Consider the following 14,252-nt stretch of genomic DNA (forward strand, 5'->3'; position numbering starts at 1 on the left):
TTTAGAAGGCATATAATGACATTTCTTTGGTGCAGAAGGTTTAAAGTAACACATAGTAGACAGGTTCGCAGAATGTTGTCATTAAGTAAGAGCATGAGATAAAGAGTAATTTTCACAACGCTGCTTTTCACCTTGGTCTTTTGCAGTCAATGAGTGAGGTAAGACTTGTGACCAGTGAGTAGGGTGGAAATAGGGGTTGGGTTGTTATCACCCCCTTTGTTGTTTAATATTTAACTAGAAATCGGGTTCACATCTTGTGGTGGCTGTTTTTTTTTTTGTTTGTTTGTTTGTTTGTTTTTTTTTTTTGGTGGTCTTTTTAGGGCCACACCCAAGGCCAGTGGAAGTTCCCAGACTAGGGATTGAATTGGACCTGCAGCTGCCGGCCCACACTACAGCCACAGCACCGCCAAATCCAAGCTGTATCTGTGACCCACACTATAGCTCACAGCAACACTGGATCCCTAACCCACTGAGTGAGGCCAGGGATCAAACCCACATCTTAATGGATACCAGTCCGGTTTGTTAACACTGAGCTTCTCCTGTGGCTTATTAAGAATTGACTTTAGACTCTGGGAACCTGTCCAGTGTGGTTTTTGTTTTGCTTGTTTGTTTGTTTTGGCCATTCTTGATCCACTGAGGTACTTTAACTTATGTGTGAAATTTTTTGCCTTTGTATACAAAAGTAAAAATGATTGCATGTATCAGGAATTCTGTTTACACAAATAAAGGTTCATATATTTAAGAAAAGGTTGGTACTATGTATTTTGTTTTTCTTCTGTAAAAACTATGTTATAGGAGCTCCCATTGTGGCTCAGCAGTAATGAACCTGACTAGTATCCATGAGGACTCAGATTCAATCCCTGGCCCTGCTTAGTGGGTTAAGGATCCAGTGTTACTGTGAGCTGTGGTGTAGGTCACAGATGCGGCATTGATCTGGGATATGGCATTGCTGTGGCTGTTGTGTACGCCACCAGCTGCAACTCTAATTCTAATTCTAGCCTGGGAACTTGCATATGCTGCAAGTGCAGCCCTTAAAAAAATTATATAGGGCATTTCATGTTAGCTCTTCATGTATATTATAATTCTAAAAGATTGACTAGCATTTGTAGAACACAAAGTCTTCAAATATGGAGTCTAGGACCAGGAAAAAGTCACAAGTGTGACTTTAATTGTGAAGAGCACCAGCAAATGCATTCATTTTTCTGAGGCAACATGAAGTTTCACTGGTAATTACTGGAGTCACACCTCACTCTGTCTAGTAATAAGATTCCAGTTACAACAAAAACTTAAAATCAAGCAAAAGAAACAGGGTCGTTTCAGGTAATAGTATTTTTCTTGAGTCTAAATTAGCTCTATGGTCCCTCTGTATTTTGTGGGGGTTTGGTTCTAGATGCCAAAATCTGCAGGTGCTCAAGTCCTTTATATAAAACAGTGAGGAACAGTTGGCTCTGTACCCACAGATAAGGAAGCTACAGATTCAGAGGTCTGACTGTCTCACTACTCTGGATAATTCAACCCTTTAATCTTAACCATATTGCCTAATATTGTGTGTTTTCGTATTTGAAATTTTCTTGTGAAAGAATTTGTGAAGTGTGAATATAACAATAATTTTTATATTTTTCAAAATATGTTAGCAACTATAAAACTATTTGGGCAAAAAAGTTGATAGGTTAAGGTAATATCTCAGTTGTTACAGGAGAAGTGCTACTACATAATTTTAATTGGAACAGATTGGTAGATTTGATTTGGTGAAGTTTCCTTTAACAATGGAATATAAGTTGTCACCAAGCAAATAAATTATCTTAACCTGTGTAAATACTGTTACTAATATTCAGGCTATCATCATTATTTATTTATATCATTTTTTTCTTTAGAATTTATCAGTTTAAATAAGGTGTTCCAGTGTTTTGGGATCTTACTGATTCTGGATTTGGTCTTTTTTTATGTTCTTTAATTTATAGTACTTAAAATATGTGTCTTCTGTGTTCTTTGAAATCACTTTTTGAGGAGCAAATTTTGGAGTTTTTCTGATAATTTTAGGAAGAACTTTTAAATAAAGGTTCTAGTCATGTAAGATGTAATCTTTCTTTCATAACTCAGTGTTTATATTATAAATTGTGGAGAAAAGTATTTCGCTTACATAGGGGTTGAGGGAAGATGAGTCCAATTTGGGCAATCTTACTTTCGGTTCTTTTACATGAACCACGTCTTTATCCACTCAATTCAGCCAGTAACCCACTCAGTGCCTGGCGTCCTGTTCTCTAATGCCATGCATCATGTGTTTGTGTCTATATTACATTTTATGCAATAAAAACATGTTTACTGTAGAAAATTGAGTAAGTAAATTTAAACCATTCTGATTCTAAACAATAGTGACTGCAGAAAAGGTTTTCAGAAAATATAGAACTGGTACACTGTAAGACTTGCTTTAGTTTCTTAGAGAAAGTGAGATATGTTATCTCTATTTTTTTCTTTGTATTTTAAAACTGTTATTGAGATTGCACGAGGCAGACAATTTTGAAATTTGCTTTTGTAATTTAAAAATTTTTTTGTTCTTTTTTTCTTTGTAATATCTTTGCTAATAAAGTCAATATATATATGTATTCATTCTGGTTTTCTAATGTCTTAATTTTTAGGAAAAACTCTACTAATGTTTCTTAAATTTTGATAAAGGATTTTAGATAAATAATCTAAAATTGAAATTGATTTTCTCTGATTTTCCTTGGTCCATCTTCCCAAGCACTATTACTGTGCAAATTGTTGAAAAATAATAAAAATTTTAATATATAAAAATATACTTTAAAGTTTAAATGCTTTTGAATATTTAAAGAATATTTACCTTGTACTTATTGGATATCAGGCATTTACTGTCTTCGTTGCTTTACTATGTACTCTTTAATTTATAACAATGTGGTTTCAGTCCTCTGACATTTCTCCTAATAACGCTGTTTCTTTTATCTTCTGGTAGTGTTTTTTTCTGTCTTTGTCGTTAACTGTAATAAAGCATTTTACACTGTGATCTTTCTTCTTCCTTGAAAATCTTGCTTTTAAGTTCTTTGCTGTCTTGTTATTTAAGCAAATACGTACTCAGTATGCACCATTTGCAGGGATTTTTTTTAATGGATAAGACAGTCTGCTCATATCGAGCACATTCTAGTGGTAGACACATGAAATAAAGGAATATTCATTAGATGGTGATGAAGAAAAATTGGAAAGGAATCAAGAGGAATAAAGAGGTTCATGGAGCAACAGATGGGTGTTATTTAATATAGAGTTGTCAGGGTCATCCTCTCTATTGACATTTGAGGAAACCTTAGTAAAGTGAGGGAAGAAGTCTTTCAGGTGGTTTTTAATGTGAAGAGCATTCAAAGCTCCAAGCAGAGGCTACACCAAAGGCCTATGGGCAGGAATGTGCTTGTGTGTGTTGAAGGGATGGCAGAAAAGACCATGGGAAGGAAATTAAGTTAGACTGATAGAAGTAATGGGGACAGATCACAAGGAGCTTTATAGTCCAACTTAAGTACTTGGGATTTTATTCAGAAGATTTTTCATTTCTCCTACTCAGTATTATTCACGACTGTTTTTCTCCAACCCAGAAGTGTAGTCCTGTATTCTAATATCCCTGGTACTTGTCTCAAAAAGAGGAGGCATTTTGAGAATTTATTTATACACCATACTTGTGGTTAGGGTGCTACCTTTTTTTCTCTTTTTAAAAATTCTCTATGAAGCAGTATTTCTCCTGAGCTTAAAAATAAAAGAAATTTGATAGCTTATTAGAGTTTATCCTTTCTTTCCAGGCTCATACAAGCAGCTCTCTTGGCTACTAGGTCTTGTGGGATTTGCATGTCATTATATTCCCTATACTCCTGTTATTTTTTTTTTTTCCAGAATATAAACTTACTGAGATCTACATGAGGTTTTAGAATGATTTCCTGTTGCCTTTTGTCTCCTTTATGCTTGAAGTATATAATGTGCTTTCGTTATTAACATAGCTCATAATGGAGTGATTTTCAGTTTAGATGCAGATTATATTGTGAGAATTAGGGAGAAACTGATAATTTATATAGTTAAAAAAATGTTTTATACCTTATTACTGCTTAGAATGTGGTCCACAAACCAGCAGTATGAGCTGGTTAGAACTGCAATTCTAAACCTACTCCAGATCGACTGAATCAGAATTTGCATTTTAACAAAATTCCCTTAGGTGAATCAAGTGTACACTAAACTTTGAGAAGCCTTGCTCTGGATAATTTACCTAAGCTCCTAATTCCTGTTTTCCTGGATGAAATCCCTAGAAGCACGTATGACTCATTAGTTAAAGAATTCTTTCATGGAAAAAAAATTTAATGCTGTTGCCTTGCTTATACTCAGATATTTATATAGTGTATTTTACTTTAAATGTATTAGATTAGATTTTTAAAACTTGATTTTCTTGTCTCAGTGTATATGTAATAAATTGATACATTGGAAAAAGATTTTTAATGTTTGGAAATATGTAAAGTTCATTAAATCCTTTTATGTTTAAGATTTTAAATAGCTGGTACAGCAGAAATAGGCACAACATTGTAAATCAACCATAATAAAAGACTTTAAATAGCTGAATTTCTGTTAAGAGCTAGAATTATTGATAGTATTTAAAATTATTTTACTCTATAAATACCTGTTTTTGCTGTTTCAGATCAGTAGTAATTTCACTTCGTCTTCTTCCAAAACTGTTTGGTACTTTTCAGCAATTTGGGAGCAGTTATGATACACATTGGATTACAATGTAAGTAAATAAAAGAAAGAAAAGTATTTATTTTAAAGAGTTTTTTCAAGTCATAAGTATCAAACAAGGTTTTGAGTAACTTACCATTCTTTATTCCGCACCAGGAAAACTTGAATTTTGTATAAATCAGATGTTTTCTTAGTTTTCTGAGTGCTGTCTCTGCCACTTAGTCCCATGGAGATTATATCCCTGAAGTAGGAAATCTGACCTTTGTATTCATTGTTTTGTGAGAAAAATACTGTCACAATTAATAGCAATTAATGCTGTTAATCTGATTGTTAAGATTTTTAGTGTATCTAGCCATAGCAGAGGACTCTTGAAGAATATTCACACATTAAACACTCTAGGGTGCCTTTAATTTTTCCCATTACTATGAATTGGCTCTAGATATTACATTATTTTGCAGATAATCTTGATACCACCCATTACTCATTTATATACATAGAGAATTTATGATTAATGTTAAGGAATTCCTTCAAGGATAGTACTTTGATTGAAATTGATCTGGTATTTGAGACTATTATATCTATAGAAAGTTGGCTATCACAAGCATGTCTCTAACCTTTAAGAATGTGTTAATTGCTTTATTCAAATAGACTTTTTGGAAAGATTTCAGAGACTGTTAAATTTCAGGAAAAATTGAACCTGATGAAGGATTTATTTATTCATTTTTATTTATTTTTTGTCTTTTTAGGGCTGCACCTGCAGCATATGAAAGTTCCCAGGCTAAGGGTCAAATCCAAGCTACAGGTGCCTACCTACACCACAGCCGCAGCCATGCCGGATGTGAGCCATGTCTGCCTCTACAATCAACCCCTAGCCCAGTAACTTGCATATGCCACAGGTATAGCTGTTTTTAAATAAATAAATTAAAAAACAATGTTTAAGGTGCACTGTTTTTTGTCTTTTCACAATTGAAGTATAACTAGTCCTTACAAGTTTTTGATAATTGAAATATTTTGCTTTAGAAAAAGTTTTAGATAAATTTTTTTCCCCTTGCTTTAGAAGAGATTTATTCTCTTACCCTATGCCTTTAAAGTTATTTTTTTCTTTCACTTGGGCCAGGTGGGCAGAAAAAGAACTGAACATGATGAAGCTTTTCTTTGATAATTTGGTGTATTATATTCAAGGTGTAAGAGAAGGGAGACAAAAACATGCACTGTAAGTATACTTTAGGTTAGTTATGTGTTAAGTGTTGATTGTCTTTTCTGTGAAAGATTATTTTCTAGTGTTCCTACTCCTTTGCTTTCATACAATAAATATAATGAAAATTTTACTTACAGAACTTTTAAGAGAAAGAAAGTTTTTTGTTTTTTGTTTTTGTCTTTTTGCCATTTCTTGGGCCGCTCCTGTGGCATATGGAGGTTCCCAGGCTAGGGGTCAAATCAGAGCTGTAGCCACCAGCGTACGCCAGAGCCACAGCAAAGCCAGATCCGAGCCGCGTCTGCGATCTACACCACAGCTCACGGCAACGCCGGTTCCTTAACCCACTGAGCAAGGGCAGGGATCGAACCTGCAACCTCATGGTTCCTAGTCGGATTCCTTAACCACTGAGCCACGACGGGAACTCCCAGAAAGCTTTTTAAAGTTGAATTTTATAAGGCTGTTTTTGTAATTTTTAATCATAGGGAAATGTAGGTTGTATAACTTCGGGAGTTGATTAACCTTCAGTATTGAGTACTGTACATAAGTTATTGTTTTCAGGAATCAAAAGTAAATATTTTGTTTTCAGAAGTCACCAGTATCCTTATATTAATGTATTAAGGCATTAATTCTCAAATTTTGAAATGCTTATTTCCAAGTGAGTATATTTTTCATAGAACTAATTTAAAACATTTCCCTTTATTATTATAATTGGATATTAATATTAGAAAGTTTAAGACGTGAAAATTTTAAAAACTGATGTTGTAACTGGTTAATATTTCATCATTAAAAAGTATTCTCTAGATATATTGAAGTCAGTTTGGATATGGATTGATGGAAATTGCTCAGTGGTTAACCTGTTTTTAAAGCTTCTTATAGGAAGATACCTGCCTAGAAGGAAATATGTAGAATTCAAAAAGTTGCTGCCTGTGAATCATTTGGTGGAAATTGATAGTCAAGGAAACCAGCTAAGTGTCGGTATCAGCATGTCACTGAATAAGAAAAGTAGCCATAGTATTTATTGCAAAAATTTCCACGTAGAAAACTTTCATACAGATCAGAACTGATCACACTGTAGAAGTGTTCAGAAAAGACATAGTCCTTTAAGGCATACTTAGTCACCTCTAAAAATGAATTTAGGTATTTTCCTCCACAAATCAGTTTTTTTCTCCAGATTTTACTGTGCCCTTTAGTGTACCACCATCGTCCTAGTCACCTGAAATGTGGAGGCTTGGAGCCTTTTTTGTATGCCTTTATTTCCAAGCATGAATAATGATGGTGGTGATAACAGTAGCCAGTGTTCATTGATGCTTACTATGTGCAGATACTTTAGAAATACTACTAACTTTAATATATATAACAACTCATTAGAGGTGGAAAGTTCCATGTTAGGAATGAGAACATGTAAGCTGTGAGACAATAAATAACCTGTCCAAGGTCACAATTGTGTATTTTTATAAATTTATACATTTTATAAATATTGAAGCCAGAATTTGTATAATTCATTTTATAAAAATATTAGCAGTTGAATAGTCTGTTTTCTATAATTCACATTCTTGAGTACCACATTATACTGTCATTAATTTGTAGTTATCTTTTATTTATTTATTTATTTATTTTGGCCCTTCCCAAAGGAAGGAATTTCTCATGCCAGGGATCTAACCTGCACCACATCAGTGACAATGCCAGATTCTTAATCTACTGAACCACCAGGGAACTCCTAATCTCTAGTTATCTTAATGCTAAAATATATCCCATGTCTTTTCAGAAATTGTCTTCCTGCAAACACTGTTCCAGTTCTTTTAACTGACTTTTTTTTTTTTTCCCCCTGTCTTTTGTCCATTTAGGTCTGTACCTGCGGCATATGGAGGTTCTCAGGCTAGGGGTCTAATCAGTGCTGTTGCTGCTGGCCTACGCCAGAGTCACAGCAATGCCAGATCCAAGCTGCATCTGCGGCCTACACCACAGCTCATGGCAACACCAGATCCTTAACCCACTGAGCGAGGCCAGGGATTGAACCTGCAACCTCATGGTTCCTAGTCAGATTTGTTTCCATTGTGCCACGTTTTGTTTCCATTGTGCCACGACAGGAACTCCTCTTTTAACTGACCTTTGAATCACTCTTCTTCCCTCAACCTCCCCCATGCTCATTAATTCCTTATCTTTATTTAATTAGGAAGGCATAGTGATAGTGGTGAAAAGCACATGGACCTGAGAATTATACGGGCCTGGGTTTAGATTATCAATCTTTCGTTTTGACCTTATTTCAGTTATTTAATGCTTTATAAAATTCCCATTATTTACCTCATGAGTTTTTTAAGACTTAAATGAAATAGTTTACTAAACTGTATCTGGCATTTAGTAGATTATCTATAAATTGTAGTTACTTGGCTAAAACAGCAAACTATGGTATGAAACAAGGAGTTCCTGTCATGGCGCAGCAGAAACAAATCCTACTAGGAACCATGAGGTTGCAGGTTCGATCCCTGGCCTTGCTCAGTGGGTTAAGAATCTGGTGGTGCCGTGAGCTGTGGTGTTGGTCGCAGACACGGCTCGGATCTGGTGTTGCTGTGGCTCTGGCGTAGGCCGGCCGCTATAGCTCCAATTAGACCCCTAGCCTGGGAACTTCTCATATGCCGCACTATGGCCTTAAAAAGACAAAAAACAACCAAAAAAACTATGGTATAAAACAAATAAGCTTGCCTCCCACTTCCATTTACATTCTTTACTGAATAGAGATAAATTTGGGTTTCTTCAGCCTCATATTTTGGGCCCTGTAAAATCTAAACTAAACTGAGCTAACCTTTGCAGTGTATTGTTCAGTGGTTTTTTTTAGACATCTTGTTCTGCAAGCCTGTCAAATTATATCTGGGATATTTCCTTAAATTTACTCTTTTCCAGAGTTTTGCTTGTAATAAAAGTTACCTCTATACAAGATTCATTCTCTTTAAGTCCTTTTAGAATTCTAGGTGTTCTTAACGGTCTGTCTTTTAATTCTTCTTCTCGAAGCAAAGGTGTGGAAAATTGTGGCCTCCTGAATCTATATATCCATAGATATATAGAGATATAAAACCTTAGGATGAACAAGGAATAGGAATAAAACCATACTGACCAGCATTTTTAGGAGGCAGAATTCAGATTACCTGTCAACAATGAGATAAACACTTAAGTTACAAAAGAGCTCCCAACAGAGCTACAACCTTTAGACTTAAAGAATAGGAATGGGAGCTTAAGAGAGGAGTAGAAGACATAGATGAGTCATCCTCAGAAAGAGAAAGTCCATTGAGCGCCAAAAAATGAGCATAGATCTGAGACCTGGTTGTTCTCAGCATTAGCTACAGGGAAATTGCTCTCTTTGTTAGTGGAGCCAGAGGTAGAGCCTCACATAAGTATTACTTCAGAGTTTTCTGATGCCCCAAGGGATTAAGGGTCTGGTGTTGTCATTGCTGTGGCTCCAGTTACTACTGTGGTGTGGGTTTTGTCCCTGGCCCAGGAACATTCTGTGGTATGCCTCCTCCAACCCAGAAAAAAGTGCTCTTTGGAGATGAGTTTTATACTTTTCCTAGGGTATACCAAAATGTTCTTCCAGTCCTCCAGTGTGCCTTGTTTCCTGACATCTTAGGAGAATAAAATCTTAAAACAGAGGGTCTGGGCTATTTCAGTATAATTCCATTGTTTCTTAAGGCTGAAAACAGAGTTGTACATTCGTTGCTCTTTGTTAGAGCATACTGGCTTCATGAGTTTGTGGCACATTACTTTCCATTTCTTTAGCGGAGATAGTAGGCAAGTTCTAAGATTTTCACCTAGGACAAAAAATTCTTGTGGCGTTAAAGATAACTTTTTATTTCATAAATGGACATATTATGTATTTCTTGAATCCATTTATCTCTATAGAATATCCTGGGTCAACATTGAGGCTACAAAGAGAGTGACTTTTTTTTTTTTAAGGTATTCGTCACTAAAGTTTCATGCCTGTACAGAGATGATTTTCGGCCATATTTTCTGTTATGTTGGGAAACATAGACAAGACTAGAATTTATCAGTATTGATAGCACTTTTGATTTTCATCCTAAGGAATTTCCTGGATGGTGATTTCAGCAGCCAGTGATAAGCTGACACAGCAGGCAGAATCATTTGGAGTATGGAGCCAATGGCATTACAGTGGAAGCTTAAGAAGAGAGGACAAAGGGACTGGATCTGTGCTTTCTAGCGTTATGGGTCCCTTACTCAGAGATGCAAGTTGAGGGGAAGAAAGTAGTCAGGAAATAAAGGACAAGACATCATTCCCCTTTTTTGTCTGTGACCAGTGTTCCCCATATTCAGGCTCAGAGAAGTGTAGTAATACAAAACCGATGTATGATAAAACTCATGTTTGGACTGGTACTCCAAGGTCTCTTCTACAAAATTTCTGTCCTTTCAATGAAAGGACCAAAACTATTAAAAGCTGGCCTTGAATTTTCTCTGAAGAGTATTCTAGTTTGTGAGCTGATTACTGTATTCCCCTCTCCCCCACTCCTAGTCACCTTGCTATTATAAGTACTTTCATCTTCACAAAGGGAGCTCCAAAAATGAAGAAGCAGAAGTTCATCTTTTCTTTGCCAGTGTTAACATGAGACATTCAAGAGAAGCAAAGATAACATCTAGCAAACTCAGATCTTTAGAAAACCTTAACTTTAAACTTAAGTAGTGAACCTTGAGTAATTTGTGAAACCAGCTAATTTTGGGAAGCTTTTAAAATTTTGCGCTTATATAAGAGGCTCTTTAACTCTCTGCAAACTGGGATATAGATATCATGGCTCGAACTGGCTGCTTTTTGTTGGCAGAGTAATTTGGGCACTTTATCCACAGCCAGGCTTTTCATTTGTAACATAGTGATAAAAACTCATGATTGATTTAGTCTCATGGATTGGGTACTCAGGTGCTTGTAGAAACTAGAATGTTGTGATACCACAGACATAGTTCAATATGCAGTTAATAGAGTTACTAAAGGAATCCTCAAATGTAAACCTTTCTCTCCCCAGCATCCTTCTGTGACTTCTTTATCTATTCTAGAACAGTATCAAACTCTTTTGACTGGATGCAAGTTGGCTCCTACCTACTGCTTCAGACCCTTCTCTTACCCTTCCTCCACCATAGTCCAACATTTGCTTCTTAAAATGCTGTTGCTTTGTAAATGCATACAGACCAAATTCCCTGAGAACCATGTGAAAACATCTACTTAACCAGGCTTTTAAAGCAACTCTTATATTATCCATTGAATTTTGTGCACATGAATTACAATTACTAAAACTTGAAATAACATTCAAAGATGGTAATTTCAGAGTCCTGCTGTGGTGCAGCAGGATCGACAGTGTCTCTGCAGTGGCAGCCACTTGGGTTTTATCCCGGCCAGGCACAATGGGTTAAGTATCTGGCGTTGCTGCAACTGTGGCGTAGGTCACAGCTCTGGCTTGGATTTGATTCCTGGCTCAGGAACTCCAAAACTTTTTATACCTCAGGGCAACCAAAAAAGAAAGAAATGCTGATTTTTATATCAGCTGTATTCCCCCCCCCCCCCCTGCTTTGTGACATAGAGATTTCCCAGGCCAGGGATCAGATCCAATCCACAGCTGCAGCCTGTGCCACAGCTTTGGCAATGCTGGATCCTTAATCCACTGTTTCGGGCTGGGAATCAAACCTGTGTCCCACTGTTCCAGAGACGCCACTGATCCCATTGGGCCACAGTGGGAACTCCTCAGCTGTATTCTTTGTTAGTTTTATGGGAATGATATTTTATTAACATTTCTTGTTTAAGGAGTGTAGTTTTCCTATAATAATATCACTAGAGGGGCAGTGATAATGAAACACGCAATTTCTAGATGGAAATTTTTTTTATCAACTATTCTGTGTACATATTGCATATTGGAATATTATTCCTTCCTGCAGCATATGGAATTTCCAGGACCAGGGGTTGAATCAGAGCTGCAGCTGAGGCCCATGCCACAGCCACATCAATACCAGATCTGAACCTCATCTACAACATACACTGTAGCTTAGGCCATTGCAGGATCCTTAACCCACTGAGGGAGGCCAGGGATTGAACCTATATCCTCGGGTCATTAACCTGCTGAGCCACAATGGGAATTCTGATACTGCATAATTTTAAAATGACGTATTTCTTTTGTTCCACTGTTGAGTTCTTATCTACTACTTTCTTATCTAATTTGAAAGTATGTGTTTTGGCGTTCCCATCGAGGCTCATTGGTTAACGAATCCAACTAGGAACCATGAGGTTGTGGGTTCGCTGCCTGGTCTCGCTCAGTGGGTTAAGGATCTGGCGTTGCAGTGAGCTGTGGTGTAGGTTGCAGATGCAGCTTGGATCTGGCGTTGCTGTGGCTGTGGCATAGGCTGGCAGCTGCAACTATGATTTGACCCCCAGCCTAGAAACTTTCATGTGCTGAGGGTGCAGCCCTAGAAAAGACAAAAGACAAAGGGACCAAAAAAAAAAGTATGTGTTTTAATAGTTTGCAGCTTTTTAGAATATTAAATAAGAAATCTTAAACATAGCATTTGCCTTCATAGCCATTTTTTTGTGTATAACCAAAGATATAATTAAAATATTTAATAATTATGAATTATTAGAGTTCCAGTTATTTTATATAATTGAAGATTAGGGCCATTAGTATAATTTAAGATTAGTGCCATTAAATTTTTAAAAATAATTCAAAAAAAGGATCTCTCAGTTAATTATTTTATTGACTTTTAAATATAGGTACAGCCATAGTGCCGAAGTTCAAGTGCGACTGCAGTTCTTAACTTGTGTCTTTTCAACTCTGGGATCACCTGATCATTTCAGTAAGTTTTTAAATCAGTTTTTAGATTCTGTATTGACTCTTGAAAGAGCCCAGTTAAATGCACTTAGGCCTTTAGATTTCTGTGGTGATCAAATTGTTCTCAATACTGAATGTCTTCTCGGTATGTAAAGCAATAGGAGCTTGTCTCTGACACATTTTTGCTTCAGGCTCCTAAAATGCCAGTTTCTTAGTGGTGAATTGGCTTATTTCAAGACAAAATCTTTGGGATAGAACATACCATGTTAGGGTGACTGTATTTTTTTAATTACCTACCTTTGGATATAGAATCTTCCTGTCACTCGGTTGGAAACAGCCACTGTTCCACAGTTATCCACTGTTTGGATAAGGGCTAATCTTATCCAAAATACTTGGCATCACAGGGGATAGAGAATTAGAGACTCTATAGTTTTATTTAGATGAATCTCAAACTCAATTTTATTAGCAATTAATCTTTACAAAAAAAGAGAGATTGGTCTGATATATTCAGAGTGTGGACCATTTCCAAATCCACATGTTCAGTTTTCTCACAAGAAGGGAGGAAGCTTAATTTTTTTTGGCCAGGGCTCATTATCTCTTGCTAGACTGACTGTATTCTGTCATGTTCCACACTCTTCTTTTTCATGTCAAAAAATCTCGTTTGTTAGAAGGACATTGTCTTTCTTTAACTGTGGTTAATACAGTCAAACTGGTGAGTGTTTTACTAGCCTCAGAAGGGTGTCATCATGACTCTTAAGTCCATATCTATGCGTGAGATACGCCATGCATTTATCTTTCTGTTAAAGTGTATGATTTCTTCTTTAGGTCAAGATGTTTGTAACAAACGCCACTAACATTGTGAAACCAAGAAATTTCAAAATGAAGACACCTTTCTTTGATAGGAAACTTCTGTTTCATGTGTTAGTCTTTATTATAGCCATTATGACTGCTAATATACAGAAACAAATAATACAAAATATAAAAAAGCAGCCTTAGACATGAAGAAGTCAAACCAAAACAAATATTGTCAGCATAAATAACTTGACATGACCATTGAGTTTCATGTTTGTTGAGTATAGATTTTCATTGGAAAATGTTAACCACTCTTTTCAATATTTGAATAATTTAATTTGCTGTTCCCATTCCAGTGAGCATAGGACATACTCTTTTTGTATGGGCTTTCAGTAGCTGCTGTCCAGATAGTCAAATTGAAAACTTCATTTATCCCACATCATAACTGTACTTCTGTAACTGGCACTGTTCCTGTCAGGGATAATATTGTTACTCCAAAGTTGTATTTGATAAGTTAATACTTAGCTTATACATTGTCTATTGAATGTGTATTGTTGATTTATACACTTTCGTTTTGTCATATAGTTTACTGTAATTAACCTGGAGGCTTTTTTTTTTTTTTTTTTTTTTTAAGGAATCTCACCTATTCACTTATCTCTCTTCTTAATTACTTAATGTATTGAAGTTATAATAGGCAGTGAAGATTGTTTCTAGTTTTTTATATTGGCTCCCAGAGCACA

General features: G+C 36.0%; 1 protein-coding gene across 15 annotated transcripts in view; it reads left to right on the forward strand.

Annotated features, from left to right (window-relative positions):
- Window positions 1-14,252, forward strand: part of USP34 (ubiquitin specific peptidase 34) — a 258,619-nt gene that overhangs the window by 111,120 nt on the left and 133,247 nt on the right. For all 15 annotated transcript variants that reach the window (XR_002342703.1, XR_002342702.1, XM_021087489.1 and 12 more), the window contains 3 exons: window positions 4,679-4,768; window positions 5,834-5,929; window positions 12,663-12,745. Coding sequence is in view for 13 of the 15 variants with exons in the window: in XM_021087489.1 (XP_020943148.1) it covers window positions 4,679-4,768; window positions 5,834-5,929; window positions 12,663-12,745 (269 nt within the window). In the remaining 2 variants the exon portion in view is untranslated. The remainder of the gene's footprint in view (window positions 1-4,678; window positions 4,769-5,833; window positions 5,930-12,662; window positions 12,746-14,252) is intronic.

The sequence above is a fragment of the Sus scrofa genome, chromosome 3, assembly GCF_000003025.6.
Source record: "Sus scrofa isolate TJ Tabasco breed Duroc chromosome 3, Sscrofa11.1, whole genome shotgun sequence".
Lineage (NCBI taxonomy): Eukaryota > Metazoa > Chordata > Mammalia > Artiodactyla > Suidae > Sus > Sus scrofa.